Below are 20854 nucleotides of genomic sequence, written 5' to 3'. Positions count from 1 at the left end.
ACTACATTTTAAAGAATATATTGTGTGGTTAACTTAACTTTGTGTGATGAGTATATTGTGTGATTAACTTAACTTTGTGTGATGAGTATATTGTGTGATTTACTTAACTTTATGTGATGAACATCAGCAACATTGCACATCAATATATTGCTTTTTTGTGTGCTTTTTTTGCTTTTTAAGTCCATGTTTTGTATACACACAGTGTTGTTGATGTGATTGTGTCTGAAATTTGCATACTCACAGATGCCATTTCAACCTTTGGTGGACTCGAAGTGACAGGATCCAACGGCACAGCTGGCATCTTTGCCACCTACCCAGCGGACTACCTCTCTCTGCCCTCTGGAGTCCTGGACCAGGTCAGCCCCCCACCACCCTCTGCTGGCTTTTATCTTAATACAATTGCCCAGTCACAATGGACAGCACAGTTATGACAACGGAAACCAGGGGGCCAGATATGGCCCACCAGCAGGTTTTATACTCCCATTTTCAAAATCAATGTATAATCTTTGGTTAATAGTCAGGACATTATGATAAGTTGACAAGTAAGTCTGAGTTTGGAATGCAGCTTAAGATCCACTGTTCTAAACAGTTCTCAGTCCTTCCGCTATATTAGAGCACCTTTGCCCACAGCGTTGTGTCTTTCGTAGGTGGTTGGCACGGCAGCTCTGCTACTGTGTGTCCTGGCGATCGGAGACCAACGGAACACACCGGCCCCTCGGGGCCTGGAGCCGGTCCTGGTGGGGGCCATCGTCATGGTGATCGGCGTGTCCATGGGATCGAACAGCGGTTACGCCATCAATCCCGCACGAGACCTGGGGCCCAGGGTCTACACCTACATAGCCGGGTGGGGGAAGGAGGTGTTCAGGTGAGTTGCCCAACAGCTGCCCAACAGCAAATCAGGCTAATCATCCAATTATCAGCTGTACTGTGTAAAATCTTCATAGATCCTGAATCATGTTAGCATATTCAATCATTTAAAATCAGCCCTAAAGAACAACCTTCTGGTACTCTCACTCTCTCTCTCTCTCTCTCTCTCTCTCTCTCTCTCTCACTCTCTCACACACACACACCTACTCACACACATTTTCTCTCTCTCTCATACACATACACCTCCTCAAAACACATTTTCTCTCTCTCTCTCACACTCACACACACACACACACACACACACACACACACACACACACACACACACTCACTCACTCATCTCTCTGCAGTGCTGGGCGGTCATGGTGGTGGGTTCCGGTGGTGGCCACTTCGTTGGGTGCTGTGGTGGGATCGCTGCTGTACGAGCTGCTGGTTGGGGCACACTTCCCTGACGCAGACGCAGACGCCCTCACGGACGGACTCGTCCTCACCAACCACCCTGCGCTGGAGCTCGGGGGCAAACACCCGGACCGGGACATTCCTAAACCGGCAAACCCTCTGACCTCCTAGGAGTGGCCGGAGAAACCCGCCTGAGGCTGTTTGTGGAGAGTGAGGCGGAGATTAAAGGTGCAGTCAGCGATTGCGCAGGAAGTCACGTTTGTTTATGTTTATGTTTATATTTATTAGCAGATGCTTTTGTCCAAAACAACGTACATTATATTTGAACCAAGGACCAAACAAACACACCAGAGACACAGGGTTTCGTTTTTGTTTGGGGGACATGCTGCCCCCACTTTGTTTGTTCCCAGGTTTTGGAGCCTGGGCTGCCCACAGAGACTGTTTAGTTTACAGTGTACTCACGGAATGGGCAGCTAGCGGAATGGGCAGCTAGCAGAATGGGCAGCTAGCGGATCATGGGGAGATGATTTCTGAACGTGATAAAAAAAATTTATGGGCTTGAAATCGCGTGTGATCGCTGACTGTACCTTTAAGGACTCTTCTCCCAAATGTGGTGGGATGTTTAGTGCTCAGGGTGCCATGACAGATCTGATGAAGCTTCAGAGTGATAATGCTAATGAAGTCTACCACAGTCCTCCTGATCCAATCTTGCTGTAGGATTCTGACTACACAGGGACTTCTAACAATTTTCTACTCAAGACTCAAAACGATTAGAGGTAGAACTTACACAGACTGGGTCTGTCAGATGTCTGAGGATACTGTACTGCACTGATATTTGATACATACATTTCATGGGACTTAAATTGGACTCAAATATCCTACTAATCAGTGTGCCCTGGAAGTTTCAACAGATTCAATGCATGAAGCTGCATAAGATCTACTGTATCCCATTACTGAAATATTCATGGTTTTGGCTTGACTACCAGTAAGGGTGGATTTTGATTTGCTTGTGAAAACAATGACTTTTTGAAGATGGTATTTAAAGCTAACATTGTGTAATTTCTTGAGTTGATTCTGATTGGTGTCTGTTGCAATATACCATCTCACCGCTAGATGGGAGAATTTACCCATTATCAGTCTTTGGCCATGTATGCATCTCGTCAAGAATAGTCTCATGCAAAGACAAACTCATAAACTCTTTACACTTACAATAAAACACAAAGTAGACTGTCACATCCATGCCGTACGGTTGTCATATTTATTATTATTTCAAACAGGAGAGTAGGAGTTGACATAAAAGGGTATGGCAGTGTTGCAAGCAGCAATCACAGAAAAATAAAATGATAAGATGTATTTATATGTAAGGGATGTACATAAGACACACATTTTTGTTTCTTAAAAAAAGGATATACACAAGCTTTCACAGAGTCACAAATGTCATTGAGCTGCAGTTCTTACAGAAGGGTGATGCTCGCTTACTAGTGTCCCTGTGCAGGTAGAAAAGACTCGTATCAAAGAGGGGTGAAATAAACAAACTAAACAAACAAACAAACAACACATTTGTACACACGCCTCGGAAAACACTCCCATCAAAAGCCTTCTCACTTGTCAGCTTTTTTTTGTTGTTGTTTCCGTTTTGTGATTCTTTTGTAAAAAATATGTAACTTATATCCAAATATCCATCCATGATTCAGTCAGCTTAGAATCAGCTGAATAAAAAAAGACAAAACAAGTTTATACCTTTACAGTAAGTAGAATTCACACTTCACATTGTCTACTAACCCCACCTAAGTGTTTTTCAAAATTACTGCGTTGTACAGTACACACACACACACACACGTAGACACGCACACACACACAAACACACACACATACAAATGTGCTCTTGCAAGAAGTGCGTAACCATGTTATTTTTTGTTTGTTTTTCACAATAAGTTTTTTTTTTTACATTTCTGTAACACCTCAAACATCACACATCTGTCATGCAAAGAGCTGGAAACGCAAATCTGCCACATAGTTCAGTAGACTCTCCTCCTAGGTAATATAAAGATAACTTTTCTACCATTCCTTAATCAGACAGTTCAAAAAAGACACAATACGTGTGACATATAAATAAATAGATCAGTACAATGTCAATACAATTTTAATATTACTTCTGTTCATTTAGAAACACCTTCGATAGCACCTCTTTTTTTTTTTGCAGTCGATAATCAAACCTCACCCCCCCAAATAACACTGACCAGACAACAGCTTTAGGCAAATCTGAATGTGACCACAGAGACGTTCCCCAAACACTAGAACTGATCTAGAACCGGTCGCAGAACCGTATCTCTGTACTACATGGAGTTCAAATGAGATTCTGTAGATAAGCCCTGTGTCTTCCCGTCTCAAATCCGATAAGGTTGTTTGCTGCACCATCTCAGATTTTGTTCAAATCGTGTCTATATATCATGAACGGGTTTCAAAACCAAGGCCTGGAAAATATTTAGATATTTAAATCCTATGTTTTCATGTTTTTTTTTTCAGCCCTTGAGATATTTCTTCAGTTTGACAACTTGAAAAACACATACCGGTAATCTTGGAAGCAATGTTTGGGCATTAAGTATTTTTCAGCCCAATATAACTGAACCATTAAAAGTTTCTATTGTGGATTTTGCTTGCATGGCCCACTTTGTTCCAAATCTAGGGCCTTACATATACTCAATGAGCATAAAGGACAAAAGCAAAATCTGAGACAGTGCAGCAGCCACCATTTCCCTGGATTCTGTCTGATTTGACACAGAATGACTCGTCTTGTATCTCATGCAGGAGACAGAGGTCACCAGGGGTGAATGCAGCTGAGAACAGAACAAAAGGGAGTACTGAGCTGGCATCGTTACAACCAATAGGAGTAGAAAGCATTGGTCAACTTCCACTCAGTCCACTCGACATGAAGCCTCTGGATGGGACCTTTGGCTTTCTGCTGCAGTTTCCTGATCCGCCCTGGTCTCCCAGTCTCTCCTTAGCCAATCAGGACGAAGGAGGAGGTTTTTGGGTTAGTGTCCAGTTGGTCTGCAAGCCTGAGCTTCATTCATCTCGTGGTCATCTCGTTTCCTTTTCTTTTTGACCTCACAGGACTCTCTCTCTGCTCATCAAGACGACCCAAACAAGTAGCCAATCAGCACTTGGATTAGATCAAGTGTCTTCACTGTGTGTCCAATCGGATAGGTGTCCTATGACCACTCCTCTCCACGGATGAGGAGGAGTGGCCTGTGGTGGATTGGCGGATGGCACAGGTTTGTAGTTTGTAGAGGGTAGCACACACACACGCTGCCTTGTTCTAACGTCCACTGTTGGTGATGTACTGGGATTGGTCGGTCATTTTCTCCAGTCCACTTCCGACTCCGTTCACTGGCGCTTCCTTGTTCTTCATTCTTTCTGTCCTCCCTCCCTCCCTCCCTCCCTCCCTCTCTCTCTCCTCCTCCTCCTCCTCTATGTGGGTTTGTCGTTCTTGTGTGCGGTGATGAAGGCCATGCCGTGCGTGCGGAAGTGCGTGTTCAGGTCGGGCTGCTTGTCGAAGCGTCGCCCGCACACGCGGCAGCCATAGCTCCCGTCCTCTCCCCGGAGCGGCGATGTCGGGGAGCCGTCGTCGGGGGTCGTGGCCCCGGCGGCGCCGTTGTCGGGCGAGGAGGAGGAGGCGCCGCCGGCGGCGGCAGCGGAGGAGGAGGAGGAGGAGGAGGCGTTTTTGCCGTGGCCGCGGGTCTCGTTGCGCAGCCGGTGCGTGATGAAGCGGTGGCGGGCCAGCGAGCCGGCCGAGGCGAAGCAGGCGCCGCACTGAGTGCACTGCAGAGAGCCTGCACTGCCCACGCCACCCTCGCCCTGGTGCTGCGGGATGTGCTGCTGGAACTCCGCCCAGTCCTCCGTGGCGAAACCGCACGGCGTGCACTTGTAGCCGGCGGCAACGGGGGCGGAGCTGGCTGGAGCGGCGGCACCGGTGGTCTCCTCCCCCCCCTCGCCGCTGCCGGACTCCTCGGCTTCCTGGCGGACTCCTTCGTCCCGGTCGTGCGGCGCCGAGGCCTCGCCTGCGCCGCCGGTTGCCGCGGGACGCCAGCGCTTCACCGCCCCCCCCCCGCCGCTGCTGCCGGGGCCCTCGGACGCCTCCTCAAACGCGCCGTCCCCCTCCTGCTCGGACGAGCTGCCCACACCCTCCGCCGGAGCAGAGCGCTTCCTGGTGTTGGGAGGACCCTGTGGGAGAAAGAGGGAGAGAGAGAGAGAGATGAAGAGAGAGATGGAGAGAGATGGAGAGAGAGATGGAGAGAGATGAGATGAAGAGAGAGATGAAGAGAGAGATGAAGAGAGAGGGAGAGAAAGAGAGAGGGAGAGAGATGAAGAGATGAGATGGAGAGAGATGAAGAGATGAAGAGAGAGATGAAGAGACAGATGGAGAGGGAGAGAGAGAGAGAACAAAAGAAAAGTCATCAGAAAAGACCATAAAAATGATCTACTACTCAAATCAAATTATATCCTCTACTTTACATGTAGCAGCCACTGTTGTCCAAAGTGACTTACAATATGTCAACTATATTACAAGGGATTACATTGTCCCTGGAGCAACTTGGGGTTAAGTGTCTTGCTCAAGGGCAAGGTGGAAGCCGGGAATGGAACCCACAACTTTCAGGCTACTGCACGCTAGCCCAGCTCCTTCTACACTAGTACACTATCACCTCTACTTGCAGCATACTATTTAATGTACATATGTATGTTTTATGCATATCTAATTTATATCTTCTACCTACAAGATACTGGCTCATTCAATCTGGCCCTTATCCCCCAGTGTAATTGGCTCATTCACTCAAGCTGGTTTGTGGTGAGCGTTCTGGCGCATAATGGCTGCTGTGCTACACACTGGTGGTGGTTAGTGCCCTTCCCTGTGTCGAGGAAAGCCCTATATAAATGTAACATGTTGTTGGAGAGAGAGAGAAGGAGAAAGATATGTAGAGGGATAAAGAAAAATGTGGGGAGAGGGGGAGAGGGAGAGGTAGAGAGAGAAAAATAAAGAAAGAGGGAGGGAGGGAGAAAGAGGTAGAAACGAGAGAAGGAGGGGGGAGAAGGAGAAGGAGAAGTAGAGGGAGAGAAAGAAAGAGGGAGGGAGAAAGAAGGAGAAGGAGGTAGAGAAGGAGGGGGAGAGGTAGAGAGAGGGAAAAAGGTAGAGGGAAAGAAAGGGAAAGGTGGAGAGAGAGAAAGAGGTAGAGGGATAGAAAGGTAGAGGTGGAGAGAGATAAAGAGGTAGAGGGATAGAAAGGGAGAGTTGGAGAGAGAAAGAGAGAGCAGTTGGAAGCGGACGGTGGGACTGACCTGTCTGTCCACTGGTTGTCTGGAGCGGATGCCGTGTCTGACCCGGATGTGTTTCTCCAGAATCAGACGACTGCTGAACGTGCGCTTCCCCTCAGAGCAGTACCTACACACACACACACACACAGAGCAAGAGATCACACTCGTTGTGAGGACACGCTATGCTAATAACACACACCAGACTCCTATTTTGCTTTCAGCACAGGAGTTTATAATCACTCCTGCTGTTTCTGTCTGTCCATACTCCTCCTCAACACCCCATCCATGCCAATCCCCAAACACTGATGTAGCCAATCCCCAAACACTGATGTAGCCAATCCAAGGCATGATTATGATACAAGAAATACGACATGATCTCATCTCACATCTGAGGAAGAGCTGTGGGGCTTGAAACATCACTGCAAATATATATATTTAAAAAAATAAAAATAAAAAATTGAAGGGGAGCTCCTTGGATGGATGGGGATGACAGCACACAGGCTGGACAGTGCTGGGATTGTCACTGGGATTAAAGCAGTGTAGTGTAGCGCAACACATTTGCACACACACACGCGCACACACACACGCACGCACACGCACGCACGCACACGGACGCGCACGCACACACACACACACACACACACACACACACACACACACACACACACACACACGTTCCTGTCTCGTCTCTCTCCCACTCGCTTCCTGTCGCTCTTCCCTGTCCAGTCGAAATAAAGGCAAAAAGCCCAAAAACATGTACTTGTAAACATTTAGCATCTGGTTACTCACTGGCAGTGGAAGACTCTGCGGATGCCCTCGTGGATGACCCGCACGTGGCGCCGCAGGCTGTTGGCCGAGCTGAAGGAGCGCTCGCACATACGGCACGGGAACTTCTTCATGGGCTGCAGCGGGCAGGGGAAGAGAATGGGGCACGTTAGAGTCCAGGGGAAGAGAATGGGGCACGTTAGAGTCCAGGGCAGGGGAAGAGAATAGACGACATTAAAGTCCAGGGGTCCCAAGCAAAATCTCACACTCTCCCAAACGAGCGTGAACACACTCGGACTGGCTTGCTGACCGAGACCCGTGACCTCTAGATGAAAAGGTGTGTACAGTGCTATTTAGGAGTGCTGGTCCCATTTCAAATGCCATTTCAAGTATGTTGAATACTTTTTTGCCAGCAAAGGTGTATCAAAAACAATGTCAATAAAAATATCGGTATCGCGAAATTTTAAATATCGTATCGGTATCGGCCCAGAATTTCAATATCGGCGCACCATTAGTTTAGATACAGGACGTTAGGTTCAATACAGATGTGTACCGCATGCAGTCTTTAACAGTGATCAAGAGCAGGCTTTTTTGCTTGCGGACCTTGTTTCCAATTTGAGTTCCCACACAAACATCTTAAGTGCCAGACCATATGTAATTGGGTCAATTAGCGTTCAAAAATATTTGACACCTTTTCAAAATACTTTTCCTGTAGTAACTTCGTTACTGTACCGAAAATGAACCGAACTATGACTTCAAAACCGAGGTACCCCAAACCGTAATGTTTATGTACCATTACACCCCTAGAGTGTATGATGTAACGTAAACTTGTGTGTGTGTGTGTACCTTGCCGTGCTCCTTCCTCATGTGGGAGATATAGTCCTCTTTCTCAGAGTAGCGTGTGTGTGTGTGTGTGTGTGTGTGTGTGTGTGTGTGTGTACCTTGCCGTGCTCCTTCCTCATGTGGGAGATGTAGTCCTCCTTCTCAGAGTAGCGTGTGCGGCACTCGCGGCACTTCCACTCCATGGAGGAACTCTCCGGCGAGCTCTCGGGCTCCTCTTCCTCCTCGTTCTCCTCCTCATCCTCCTCTTCCTCCTCCTTCTCCCCGCCCTCCCCCTCTCGGTCCCCCTCTTCCTCCCCAGGCTCTCCGCTCCACTCCTCCCCTTCCTGCCCTCGGGCTTTCGGGATTGGCTGCACCGTGAGGGGCATGGTGCCTGGGGTGGTGGAGGTGGTGGTGGTGGTAGTGGTTGTGGGCGGGGTCTCTGGCTTGACAGACAGGCCTCTGTGGACGGTCTGATTGGAGGAACGCGAGAGGAGGTTAACTAAGGTGACACAGGCGACCTTCACAAGTTTCTTCCTTGGCGACCTTCAACAACTTTTTTTTATTTCTTTATTTTTTTTATTTTTTATATTATATACTTTTATTACTTTTTCTGCTGTTAGTGAATGTTGTATGTGATGTCTGTATGCTACTGTGACCTTGAATTTCCCCTTGGGGATCAATAAAGTATCTATCTATCTATCTAGATAGATATCTACTGTATCTATCTATCTATCTATCTATCTATCTCTATCAATAACATCATCTGCCAATTTGTTCCTTCAAAGGTGAGGTCAGGGATTCAATTCCAAGGGAAATTTGGTCTCTGCATTTATCCCAATCTGTGAATTAGTGAAACACACTCAGCACACAGTGACCACACAGTAAGGTAAAGCACACACTAATCCCGATGCAGTGAGCTGCCTGCTACAACAGCGGCGCTCAGGGAGCAGTGAGGGGTTAGGTGCCTTGCACAAGGGCACTTCAGCAGTGCCTACTGGTCGGGGCTCGAACCGGCAACCCTCCGGTTACAGGTCCAGAGTGCTAACCAGTGGGCCACGGCTGCCCCTGTAAACGGTTAGTAAAGTGGCTAAGAGACAATAAAAAACAACTTGCACACCAAAACAGCTCCTGTTAACAATTTAACGTGTGTGACGTTTCAAGCGTGTTGCTTGTCTTCAAGCTGTTTTCACGTGGCTTGGACTGCTCGGATTGCACCAGGAGCAGAGAAGGGAGGAGAAACAAAAGGGGCAGCCGTGGCCTACTGGTTAGCGCTTCGGACTTGAAACCGGAGGGTTGCTGGTTCGAACCCCGACCAGTCTGAAGGCTGAAGTGCCCTTGAGCAAGGCACCTAACCCCTCACTGCTCCCCGAGCGCCGCTGTTGTTGCAGGCAGCTCACTGCGCTGGGATTAGTGTGTGCTTCACCTCACTGTGTGTTCACTGTGTGCTGAGTGTGTTTTACTAATTCACTGATTGGGATAAATGCAGAGACCAAATTTCCCTCACGGGATATACTTATGTAATTTGAGAGTAGAGTTTAACTAACAACGACGACTTTGTCAGAACCTTTAAACCATCACAACATAAGGATCACAACAAGGGACACAGGAGCAGCGCTGCACCCACCTTCATGTGCTCCATCATGGAGGCCTTCTGGGCGTAGAGCTTGGTGCAGTCAGGGCACTTGAACACGTGCACCTTCTGCTTGGCCAGGTGAGTGTCGAAATGCACGTAGAGCAGGGGCTTCTGGGTAAAGACCGTGTCGCACATGACACACTTGTAGATCATCCTGAGGAAGGAACAGAGAAAACATCATCATCATCATCACTGTTATTGCCAGTTTCAGGGACCATTCAGAAAACAGACTTGACATACAACATACATTAAAAAAGAAAAGAACAAAAAACGTAGCACTTCTATTAAAAAGAATCGTATCTCCACGAGTGTTTGAGTGGTATGGTGTGGCACTAAACCCTTAATGAGACACCAACTCCGTACTGGCACAGAAATAAGCAGCATCACACTTCTGATCTTTTCCCCCGGCACTTCAAACACCATCAGCGACTGCAATGTAATTCGAGGACAGGGCCGATAGCATTTATTACCAAGACTGCTGCATCTCTCTAGGATCTTGATGCAGTCGCAATTCACAGCCCACGGGCGAGAAAGCTGTAGTAAGCTTGTGAGAATACAGCAGTTGTGGGATGTTTGAGAGGACTGAAATCTGTCAGACTAAATTAGCATGACATTAAATCTGTTGCCAGGGAAACATGCACTGAAATGAACAAACGGACATGCTAATTAGCTAATTAGCAGGGCCATAATATCACCAGCAGGAGACAGCTGCAGTAATATGGCTTTCGTTTATGCTTACTCTTGCTATAAAAACATGTCTGACTGAGTGACTGAATAGTCATCATTTTCTAATCACACCATGTGTTTCTATTTTAAATGACAGAGACCTAAAATAGACGTGAGAAAATACTGCAGCTATAATAGCTATTGCAATCAATCTCTTTGTTGCACTTATTAGAAATAGTCTCGTCATAGTCTGACCTTGTTGTCCATTCCAAACTCAAAGGGCCAGTTTCCTGGACATGGATTAGGCCTAGTTAGTTCATTTTCAGTAGAGATCTTCATTAAAGGTCTCTTTTAGTCTAGTACTAGAGTTAATGCATGCCTGGGAAACTGACCTTAAAAAACAACACTTCAGGCTTACATGATAAACGCTGTATTTCAGTCTGCTAGTTTAGTCCTAGCATGTGTGCGTGTGTGTATTCAGTGTCTGAGTGCACATATCCTTCAAAAGAGCCGTTCAGGGCAGGTACAGCTCAGGTCTTACTTGTGGATACTACTGTTCCTGCCTACTGGCTACATGGTGTCTATCTGATTTGTGTTGTTTTTTTTCTCACTGTAATTTCCTCTCGTGGGATCAAGTTTTATCTCATCTCATTTCATCTTATCTCTTAATGTAGAGAACAAATTCCTGTGTGTATATACAAAAACTGATTTGAATTCTGACTGTAGTGAAGCCCATTGAGCGTGGCCTGTCGGCGTTGGCGTTGCCACGGCTCCTGCAGCCTGCTGGCATGACGACGGGCAGACGTACTTGGGCTGGGTGGTGGTGAGCGTGGGGTGCTGGGTGCTGATGTGGGACTGGGCACTGGGGGCAGATTTGAAGGCCATGGGGCAGTTGGGGCACTTGTGGAAGACCTCGCAGTGGGCCGTCTGGATGTGGGACTTGATGGAGTTTAGGCCCCCAAACACCACCTGGCAGATGGAGCACCTGGAGGGCAAAAACAGGAAGTCACAGTGTATGACATTACTACATGCTTAGTATAACAAAATGGGCCTGCTTACATTTGTTATAAAACTGTGTCTTGGATGATCTGATCATAAGTGGTCAGCTGAGACCAGAGGCGGACATTCCAGGTTCAGAAAGTAAAAGTCCTGCCAAGTATTTGACCCAACCATTTAGTAAACCAGCTCATCCTAATTAGCAGCCAGGTAGATCAGATAATTAGTGATATCACCTGTGTTAAGTGCACAGGTAGAAAGAATATAGGACAGGACTTTTACTTTCTGTAGCCAGGATGTCCTAGCCTGACGAGCCAGACCCACATTAAAATGTAGGGTCTGGGCACTCACCGTTCGCAGTGCTCAGTCCGAGGGGCGGGATAATCAGTTGTCTTTCAAATTCCCTCTGCACGCAATAGGACAGCGGCAGCGCTATGAGTCCCATGCGTTTCCCACCAGCGGCGCTAGATGCCTAGTTCAAACGTTTGCCAACTTAATAAAAGCTTAACTCGTGTCACACTGTTCGCCAGCAGCAACATCCATCTTATTTTGTTTTCAAGTAGCAGGGAATTCAAGCCAAACCGTTGCAACTCTGCCATCAATCATTATGTTAAGCCCACCTAACGACTCTATACACGATTTCATTGGCCTGATTGAGTTTCGATTTCTGGAGCTCACAAGCCAACAGAGAGTTGCTAGACTAGCCCTGGCAGCAAATGTAATTTGCTGCCGCTAGGGGCGCGTCTAGATTTCTAGGCTAAGGATGTCCACCTCTTGCTGAGACACATACGCTGTTTACACGTGTCCACGGTGTATAGCCAGAGCTGTACGCAGCTGACCACTTGTGCGTAGATTCCGCTGTTGCCAACATCACATACATTAGAACTCCCATTGTCTGCACGCCAGATTCTACTCCTCCAATACACAGCCCCTACTCGATCAGCATGGTCAGACATACAGCTCGGCATGCAGTTTTTACTTCGCTATACTTAGCCACACAGAGACAGCTGGACAGCTGGCAAAGAAAGTGTGAGGAGGATTTCTGTGTGAACCATTTACCAAACGGTCATCTCTTCCCTTCACTTAATTACCCTACTTAATTGTGCTCCACACTACATTATACTCGTTAGTCAGTTAGATAGTTCATGCAGTTGATACAGTTAATTCATCATTAAGGGCCTGTCTGCTGAGTAAGCTGCTTACTCCCCCCCCGATCTCATCACGGGCGTCTACACACACTGATCTGAGGGAAAAAAAACCCATCAAGCAGCGCCAACTCATCTCTGATCAATGTCAACGCCTAGGAGGCATCACATTTACACAGATGCAATGATGCCATGTAGCTCAACAGACATTTTAATAATAGTTCATTAATGCTCTACTCTGGAGGTTATTGTAAGGACCAGTTATGGCTGGTGGTAATACCGAGTGGGCAGACTAACAAGTGCGTTATACTAATCAATAGTTTGAGCTGCAAAATCCGAGATATTAACAATGACACTATACGCCTTGTTATAGCAAGGGCTCTATAACATTACAGTACAGTACAGCACAAGAGTGGCCTTGTGCCAAACACTTCCTCTCCATCTCTCTCCCTCTGCATCTCTCTCTCTCACACACACATACACACACACACCATTATTTTCTCTGTTTGTATTAGCCACTGACATTTCTATAGCAAAATATGGCAGTAAGATGGATTCATCAATAACTGTTGTGGCGTTTCTGCTCTGGGTTCTATGAAAATGGAAAATGAAAAATACCCTGTTACAGCTTGTCTAATCTTTATGAAAAGATTAGGGTTTAGCCCTGTTATAGCCCATGTGTATAAGCTGTCCTTAGCAAGGCTTGTGTCTACTGATGATAACATGTCTTCTTCTGCGCTGCATTGAAATCCAAATGATACTATAATTAGAGTACACCGCTGATTAACTGCCAGCCCGCACTCGTTTCTGGGAATCGAGACGATCCACCCTGATTCCTGGAACATCAAGCCAATGACTGAGAGTCAATCACTCCCCATAAAACACACACCAGTAGAACCCCCTGGAATTAGAACCCTGAAACCAGCTTTGATGCCATATTACTCAGTGTGACTGTGTGCACTTGCACTGTTCTCTTTTCACAGTGCTCCTTCAGCCAAGTCGGTGCCAAATGTGTTGCTCTGCTCTCCTTTGGACTACATTGGCGAGGCCGAGAGGGCGGTCCTGACCACTGGGCAATGCCAACACACAGAAAACACACACACACACACACACACACACACACACACACACACACACACACACACACACACACACACACACACACACACACACACACACACACACACACAGCTAAATTATGCAACCTAAAGTGGAAGTGTTCACAACAGCAGTTCCAGTTCTTCCAAAGTCCTTTTAGGCAAGTCCCTCCACTCGGCGGCCATATTGCAACACACTTTGGGCACTTATCGGGCTTCTATTTCGGGGAGAACTGCGCGTTTGGGCAAACCCTCCACCCCAAACCTATTAGAACACCACAACCAGTTAGAGCCTCGCAACGTCTCTGTAACATCTGGGGTGGCGGTCGAGACGAGACGAGGCGTGCGGTGCGGTGCCCACCTGTATCCGATGCGTCGGGCGAAGTGCAGGCAGGACTCCTCCAGGTGCGCCTGGAAGCTGGCCTGCCGGGCCACGCCGCCACACTCGGGGCAGACGTGCGGCGCGCGGTGCTTGTGGATGCGCTGGTGGGCCGCCACGCTGCACCAGTTGGGCAGCATCATGGGCGGAGTGCACAGCATACACGTCTGGAAGAGAAGAGAAGAGAAAGAAGAGAAGAGAAGAGAAGAGAAGAGAAGAGAAGAGAGAGAGAGAGAGAGAAGAGGACAGAGAGAGAGAAGAGAGGAGAAGAGAAGAGAATATGATAGAGAGAGAGGAGAGAAGAGAACAGAGAGAGAGAAGAGGACAGAGAGATCAGAGAGAAGAGAGATGAGAAGAAAAGAGAGAGAGAGAAAGATCAGAAGAGAAGAGAAGAAAAGAAAAAAAGACAAGAGGACAGAAAGATAGAGGGATACAGAGACAACAGCATCAGTATCCTATTCCTGATATACCAATCACTTTAATACAATCTGTAATAAATGTAATTAGTTCAAGGACAGCTTAAAAACACAAAATAACACATATGTGCATACAAAGACAATGTTAATGTTTATACTCATGTTTATGGTATTTGGCAGATCCTTTTGTCCAAAGCAACAATTAACCATTAATCAAATGAACAATTCACGCTTTACCTTATTAAAACAGGACTTAGATGGATAAAAAAAGGAGAAAAAAACCGGTTTCATCTGGGTCAGAAGTCCAAGGTCACTCACAGAGTTGGGGGTGGCTCTGATCTGCTGGAAGTGGGCGACCAACTCCGCCTTGCCCCCGAACTGAGCCTGGCACTCGGGGCACTTGAAGTTGTTGTACTGGAGCACGTCCACCTTCTTGCAGGGCAGGGGCATGATGGCCTGGGGGCTGCTGGGTAGCCGACGCGGGGCGGAGGGCTGGGTGGCTGCTGCTGCTGCTGTTGCCGAGGGCGACGGCGAGTCCTTCTGGGGGCTGGGGGTGGCGGTGGAGACAGAGGGGGCGCCCTGAGGGGCAGCTGGTGTGGACGAGAGAGACGGAGAGGGAGAGAGCATTCCTGGGGGTACGAGAGAAAACATTGCACTTTCATCATATCTTCTTAACTGCAGTTTGACCAGCAAAGTGCACTCTCTAAACTCTAAAGGCTAAAGCCTAGCTAAAGCTAATTTAATGACTAGGCAAAATCAATGTACTAATCCTATCCCATGATCAAGACCCTTAGTGCAAACATCAATGGGTGAGCTCAATGCTCCCATATCATGCCACACGATATCTTCAGTTCATGCATGAGACCGCCATTTAAATTGGGGTCCATAATTACCAAGAATAATGAAGTATATGACGGACATGTGCATGATTATAATGCATTTTTGTCAAACCTGCCATTAAATCTGACCCTTGCTAATAAGTGCATTCTTCTATTGACATGTGTAATGAAAACTATTTACAAACTGTTAGTAATTTTGACTTTAAATGCATATGCCCACTTCATGCCCATTTACAGTACCTTATCAACCTTATCGGTTGACAGTTGAATAATTGTTCATATTTTGCCAAATGTCGATTAATGGGTGTGTGTAATATCAAGTAGAATTTCAATTCAACTGATCATGATATCTATATATCAGAAGGCCTTGTGGTTTAATGCATTATGAATTACACATGCTTTATTCATGTAATGGGGGCATGGTGTTGGCATCTTGCAACTGATTTCAAATATATTTTATTTGGACATTTATATAAAATGCAATTCCAAGTCAATTCATTTACTGTGATAATCAGGACAGTGTCATCACCACCATTATATTCACAACCATGCCATACAAATCTAATTCAGAATTAGAATTAATTAATTAAATAAATTAGTCCTCATAATAAAGTTAAAGCAGCATGTCATTACTAATCAACAAAGGCACATGATCAACACACAGTGTGTGTGTGAGTGTGTGAGCGAGTTTCAGTGTGGTGTGTGTGTGTGTGTATGTGTGTGTGTTTCAGTGTGGGGTGACTGGGGTACCGATGGGCCAGTGTGTGTGTGTGTATGTGTGTGTGTGTGTTTCAGTGTGGGGTGGCCGGGGTACCGATGGGCGCGTTGTCCTGCTGGCTGATCATCTGCTCCACGGTGACCGGCCGCATGACGAGGTGCGAGCACTGCATGACCAGGCCGCGCTCCTTGTGCTCGCGCGCGTGGAGCAGCAGGCTGCACTTGTTGAAGAAGGCCAGCCGCTTGGCGCAGTGGTTGCACGTCACCTCGATGCGCAGCGAGCGCCGGTCGTAGTGGCGCACCAGGCTGCGTTCCAGCGCGAACGAGTCGCCGCACTCCAGGCAGCGGTAGCCGGCGGCGGGCATGCCGAGCCCCCACTCGGGTGGCGGAGGGGCGGTCAGGTCCGGCTTGTAGCTGGGCAGCAGGTTCTTGCTGTTGAGAATCTTGTTGAAGGCCTCGACCAGGCTGGACTGCGAGCGCGAGATGACGGCGCCCGTGCTGTTGACGATGGACGCGGGCTTGCAGGGCTGGTGGACGACACCGCCGCCACCACCACCGCCGCCGCCGCCCGCCGCCGACGTGCCCCCGTTGGTTGCCTTGGCGACGGGCCGGACGCTGATGCCGCTGACCACGGAGGTGGCGGGCAGAGCGGCCGTTTTGGTGATGCTGACCGCCGTGGCGGTCACCTTGCCCTTGTCGGACGGGGAAGCCATCTTGCTCTGCGCCTTGGTGGCCGCGGCCAACATGGCGCTGCTGGCCTCGAGCGTGGACACGGGCAGTGCGGCCGAGCTCTTGGCCACGCGCGCCACGGCCGTGTTCGTCCGCCGAGCTCGGCTGCCGGGCGCCGCGTTCCCCTGCTGGGCCTTGATGACCTCCAACCCTTTCCCCGCGCCGCCTCCTTTGGACGCCACCACCGTCCTGGTGATGCTGCCGGTGGGCGTCTTGATGGTCTTGATGCGAACCTTGAGCGGCCGCGACGGGGCGGACCCAGCCGGAGTGGCCGTTCCCACGGCGACGGGTGGCGCCGCCCCTCCTTCCGCCGACTGCGCTTTCCCCTCCACCTTCTCCCCCTCCTCCTGCACCTCCATCTTCTCCTCCTCTGCTCCTTTGCTCTCCTGCTCCTTCCTCTCCTCAGTCTTATCCACGACTCCCTTCGCCACCTCCATCTCCTCCTCTTCCTCCTTCGGCTCCCGCAGCGCAGGGGAGGGCGTCTTGGTGGCCGCGGCGGAGGCGGCCGCCGGACTGGAGCTTCTCTTGGGCGCAGACGAGGACGAGGCCGAGGCCGAGGCCGGCTTGGGGGCCTCCGGTTCGGGGCTCTCGGGGGAGTCCCTCTCCTCCACCACGTGCTCCGGGTGCCGCTCCTCCTGTGGGGAGCTCTTGCTGGCGGCGGAGGTCTGGGAGGAGGAGGGCGACGAGAGCCAGTTCTGCTGGCCCTGTGGGGAGGCCGGCGAGGCAGAGGGCACGTCGCCGGGCTTGGGGAAGGACGACGACGAGCCGGACGACGGCGGCAGCGAGGGCGACTCGAAACTCCCGGCGGGCGAGCGCACGCGGCGGGCCATCTTGGGAGTGGTGCACGCCGGTGAGCCTGGGCTCTCCTGGATCACCAGCGGCGCTCCCAGATCAGGGTCCGAGTCCTCCTCGTCCGAGTCCAAGCGTCGGAAACCCGCCGGGCCCCCCGACCTCGAGGTTCCGTTGAACGACTGAAGCGGCACCGACGAACCCAGTGGCCCAGACACACGGGGATTGTTAGCATGTGAGGAGGAGGAGGAGGAGGAGGAAGAGGATGACGATGAAGAGGACGCAGAGGAAGGCAAATGCATGGCTTTAGAAGGGGGAAAGAACGGAGACGACGCCAGGGTCCCCGAGCTTGCGCCAGCAGCAGCCGCCGCCGCCGGCGCTTTGGATGGTTTGGCCTCCGGACCAGGGGCCTCCTGCTGCTGCATGTGAAGGTGCTTCTGCTGCTGCAGGAGCTGCATCTTGCGGGCCCTGCCGATGGGGTCTCCTGAGCCCTGCGCCATCAGCGGTTTCAGCTTGTTGAAGATGTTGCCTCCGCCCTGCTTGGAGGAGCTGGCAGAGCCCGACAGGAACTCGGTACTGTCCGGGGTCGCCTTTGGGGCGCAGAGGGGCCACGAGTCCCCGTTGGACTGACCCTGGCTCTGAGGGAGGTGACCCGACGCGCTCGAGGACACAAACCCGTTGTGATTGAGCGATTCCGGTGGCGCCAGACCGGGGCTCCGTGTTCCGAGGCGTGGTACGAGTCCGATACCGGGCGTTCCGTCTGCAGGCTCCCTCTCGGAGACCGTACCCTCTCCCCCGTCCAGGGTTTCAGCGCGGACGCGGTTCTTCACGATCACGCTGACAATGGGTGGGTCCCCGTGCGAGTCCGTTCCGGGGGGACTTGTGGGTCTCATTGCGTGACCTCCGTCAGCCCCATCATCCCCGGGCTTCCCCAGGGCCCCACTGCCTGACCCATGGTGGCTTTCGGCTTCATCACGGGCAGACTGAATGGCCTCTTTGGCATCAATGTCAGGAATGTCAAATGCAGCCAGCAAGTCATCAAAATCGGGGGTCTTCATGTCCCCCATGCCGGGACAGTCGACACAGTCCTGAAAGACACAGAAACAACCTTATTAGATTTATAACACCCACAACAAGACCGGTCACTTTCAAACCTCTGCTAGACCAAGCAAGTGGTCACCTTAAACGTATTTGTCACATATGAGCACGGGCTAGGTGAGGAGTAAGGAAATCAATAGTCAATCACTAGAGTATATTGTAAATCAACTTGTCAATCACTAGAGTACGACTCAAAGACACACCTACAAACCATCAAAGAGAAATCAGCCAATGCATAAGCTTAGCTTAAAATCTCATATCAGGGGTGACCCTGAAGCAAATCGCTTGGTAATTACAACGTAATATCTTATAAATTGCTGTTAAACAGCCTGTACTCACAGTAATGTTAGAAATTTCAGCATAAAGGTAGGTATGGTATGATCTGCTAAAAGCTTTTTAGTCAGACAAACCTGCCAACCTGCCTGAGGTGTCTTGTGGTCAAGACCTCCTTTGGTGATTAAACATAACTAAAGTTTGTGTGTGTATGTGTGTGTTTGTGTGTTATTCAGTCATCGACACAGACACCGTAAGATCCAAAATTACTCGTTTCTTCCCATACTGGCAGGACATGGGTATTGCTTATGATACATGCTATAATAATAGGGCCAACCCAAGCTACACAGCTAAAGCTAGCTAACCTAGCAACCACATCACAGACAAATGTTAAACAACAAGCTAGTAGGCTAGCCAGCTAGTGTAAATGGGCTGTAATTGACAAAAACAGTGTTTAATCAAATGCTACATCCCTGTCTGGACTGGCAAATGATACATTCAGAGAAGACCTACAATAAATAGTAAGTCGCATCTATCACGTTTGATAAGACGACGCCTGAAGAATATCTGCCTCTGACGGCTAACTGTTTTCACTATGAGCTAGCTATCCTCGCTGACTAGATTCTAGCCCACAATCCACCTCTTCATTAGACCACACGATTTTGCTAACAAGCTAGCAGTAGCAAGCTATAAACTTACTTGGTTATTTTAATATCACCATTATAGGTCTTATTCTTGCAATGTGCTCAAAATACATGTATTTTTATATAAATAAATGTATTTTCCCATTGGCCTCGCAAAAGATATAACGTCAGTGCTAGCAATAAAGCTTGTTTATGTTCACAATCCTCCATAACAGCAAGATCAGCTTGCTAGCTGGCCGCTGTGAGACCAAGCCAAGCGAAGGGTCATTTAAATGAAGGCCATCGCATGTTCTACCAACGCGTTTTGGATATGAAATGCAATTACAATAGTTGGTTGTGTAATGCCACTTACAAATTGTACCGTTAGACCTTGACTATCCCAATAGCATGTTTTTGACGTTCCTTGGGGAAATAATTTATTTGTTTACCTGATTCCGAGATTCCCAACTATCCTCGCTCCCGTAGAAGCGCCTTGAACCCCGTCATCAATCGGAAGGAGGTCCTATCAGATGCTTTGTGTGTAAAGCAAAATTTCCATATATAACTACGTCTGATATATTTATATCCAAAACATAACAATAAAACTAGAAGGATAATTACACTGATAAACACATAAACATGAATGTAATGTCAAGACAGCCAATTTAACTTTATAGTTTTTGCTGTGTTTTCCACCTTCCTGGACCTCTTCCTATTCGTAATCGTGAATTTTATTGGAGACTTTGATATTGTCTGACTGTGTAATTCCCATATAATAAATCTGCCCTTCTCATTTATTGCTAATTCCACGCGAATATATTGCCTCTCAATTATTATCAAATTATTACTATTATTAGGCCTATCTTATTTTCAGCACTAAAAGGCAATGTTGCACAATGGACATGGTTAAAACCTGGCAATGGTTCAAATGGGTCTGTCAAAGTTTGTTATACCCTGCATCTTATAATAAATCATAAAAAATCGCAAATACCTTTGGCGAATTTACATCTAGCTCGACTGCCTTTGCATATTTTGCCAATCATATTTTGCATGTGAGCTAGTGCATATTAAAACAATGCCATAGCCTACAATACTTGAAAAGAGATGGATTGTTTCAAGTATTGTAGGCTAGGCCTATTACAGATAGATAGGGCCTAGGCTATAGTGAGCTTCAGGTAGCTTTGCAGATGCTCATGCTTTGTATGCTTTTGTGAGTTTCTTTTCAAACATAAAATGCAGAAAATACTGCCATGCTCTGTTAATGTGAATGCTGAATGGTTCTTCATTACAT

General features: G+C 48.4%; 2 protein-coding genes across 6 annotated transcripts in view; one reads left to right on the top strand and one right to left on the bottom strand.

The window, feature by feature from the left end:
• aqp10b (aquaporin 10b) overlaps nt 1-1584 on the top strand; it is a 4880-nt gene extending 3296 nt beyond the window's left edge. The window contains exons 4-6 of the mRNA XM_076301205.1: nt 244-356; nt 648-865; nt 1218-1584. Coding sequence (XP_076157320.1) covers nt 244-356; nt 648-865; nt 1218-1437 — 551 coding nt within the window. The 3' untranslated portion in view covers nt 1438-1584. The remainder of the gene's footprint in view (nt 1-243; nt 357-647; nt 866-1217) is intronic.
• A 3120-nt stretch (nt 1585-4704) lies between these two features.
• Nucleotides 4705-20060, bottom strand: znf687b (zinc finger protein 687b). Of its 5 annotated transcripts, none has more exons than XM_076301199.1 (10): nt 20013-20060; nt 16149-18657; nt 14733-15124; nt 14062-14246; nt 11271-11447; nt 9788-9950; nt 8283-8633; nt 7366-7478; nt 6601-6703; nt 4705-5490 (listed from the first exon to the last, which is right to left on the bottom strand). In XM_076301199.1, the coding sequence occupies exons 2-10, from the start codon at nt 18634-18636 to the stop codon at nt 4738-4740; spliced, it is 4725 nt and encodes a 1574-aa protein (XP_076157314.1). In that variant the 5' UTR covers nt 18637-18657; nt 20013-20060; the 3' UTR covers nt 4705-4737. The 5 variants fall into 5 exon arrangements, with proteins under 5 accessions (XP_076157314.1, XP_076157317.1, XP_076157315.1 ...); XM_076301202.1 differs by having other exon boundaries at nt 14814-15124; XM_076301200.1 differs by having other exon boundaries at nt 19937-20023.
• Nucleotides 20061-20854: the final 794 nt, after the last annotated feature.

This window comes from Alosa pseudoharengus, unplaced genomic scaffold (assembly GCF_046254945.1).
Source record: "Alosa pseudoharengus isolate Yale_2024_CS ecotype anadromous, Long Island Sound unplaced genomic scaffold, YU_APseudo_1.1 YU_APseudo_1.1_scf_23, whole genome shotgun sequence".
In the NCBI taxonomy this organism is placed as follows: Eukaryota; Metazoa; Chordata; class Actinopteri; order Clupeiformes; family Clupeidae; genus Alosa; species Alosa pseudoharengus.
The sequence above is the reverse complement of the archived record's forward strand: the minus strand, read 5'-3'. Positions and strand labels throughout refer to the sequence as shown.

Bases quoted from the DNA above. Each gene is read 5' to 3' on its own strand.
- znf687b (XM_076301199.1), bottom strand. From the start codon at position 18,636: ATGGGGGACATGAAGACCCCCGATTTTGATGACTTGCTGGCTGCATTT. The intron at 9,951-11,270 runs GTACGTCTGCCC...TTCCTTCCTCAG, and splicing joins CTCACCACCACCCAGCCCAA to GATGATCTACAAGTGTGTCA. The intron at 6,704-7,365 runs GTGAGTAACCAG...GTGTGTGTGTAG, and splicing joins CGCAGAGTCTTCCACTGCCA to GTACTGCTCTGAGGGGAAGC.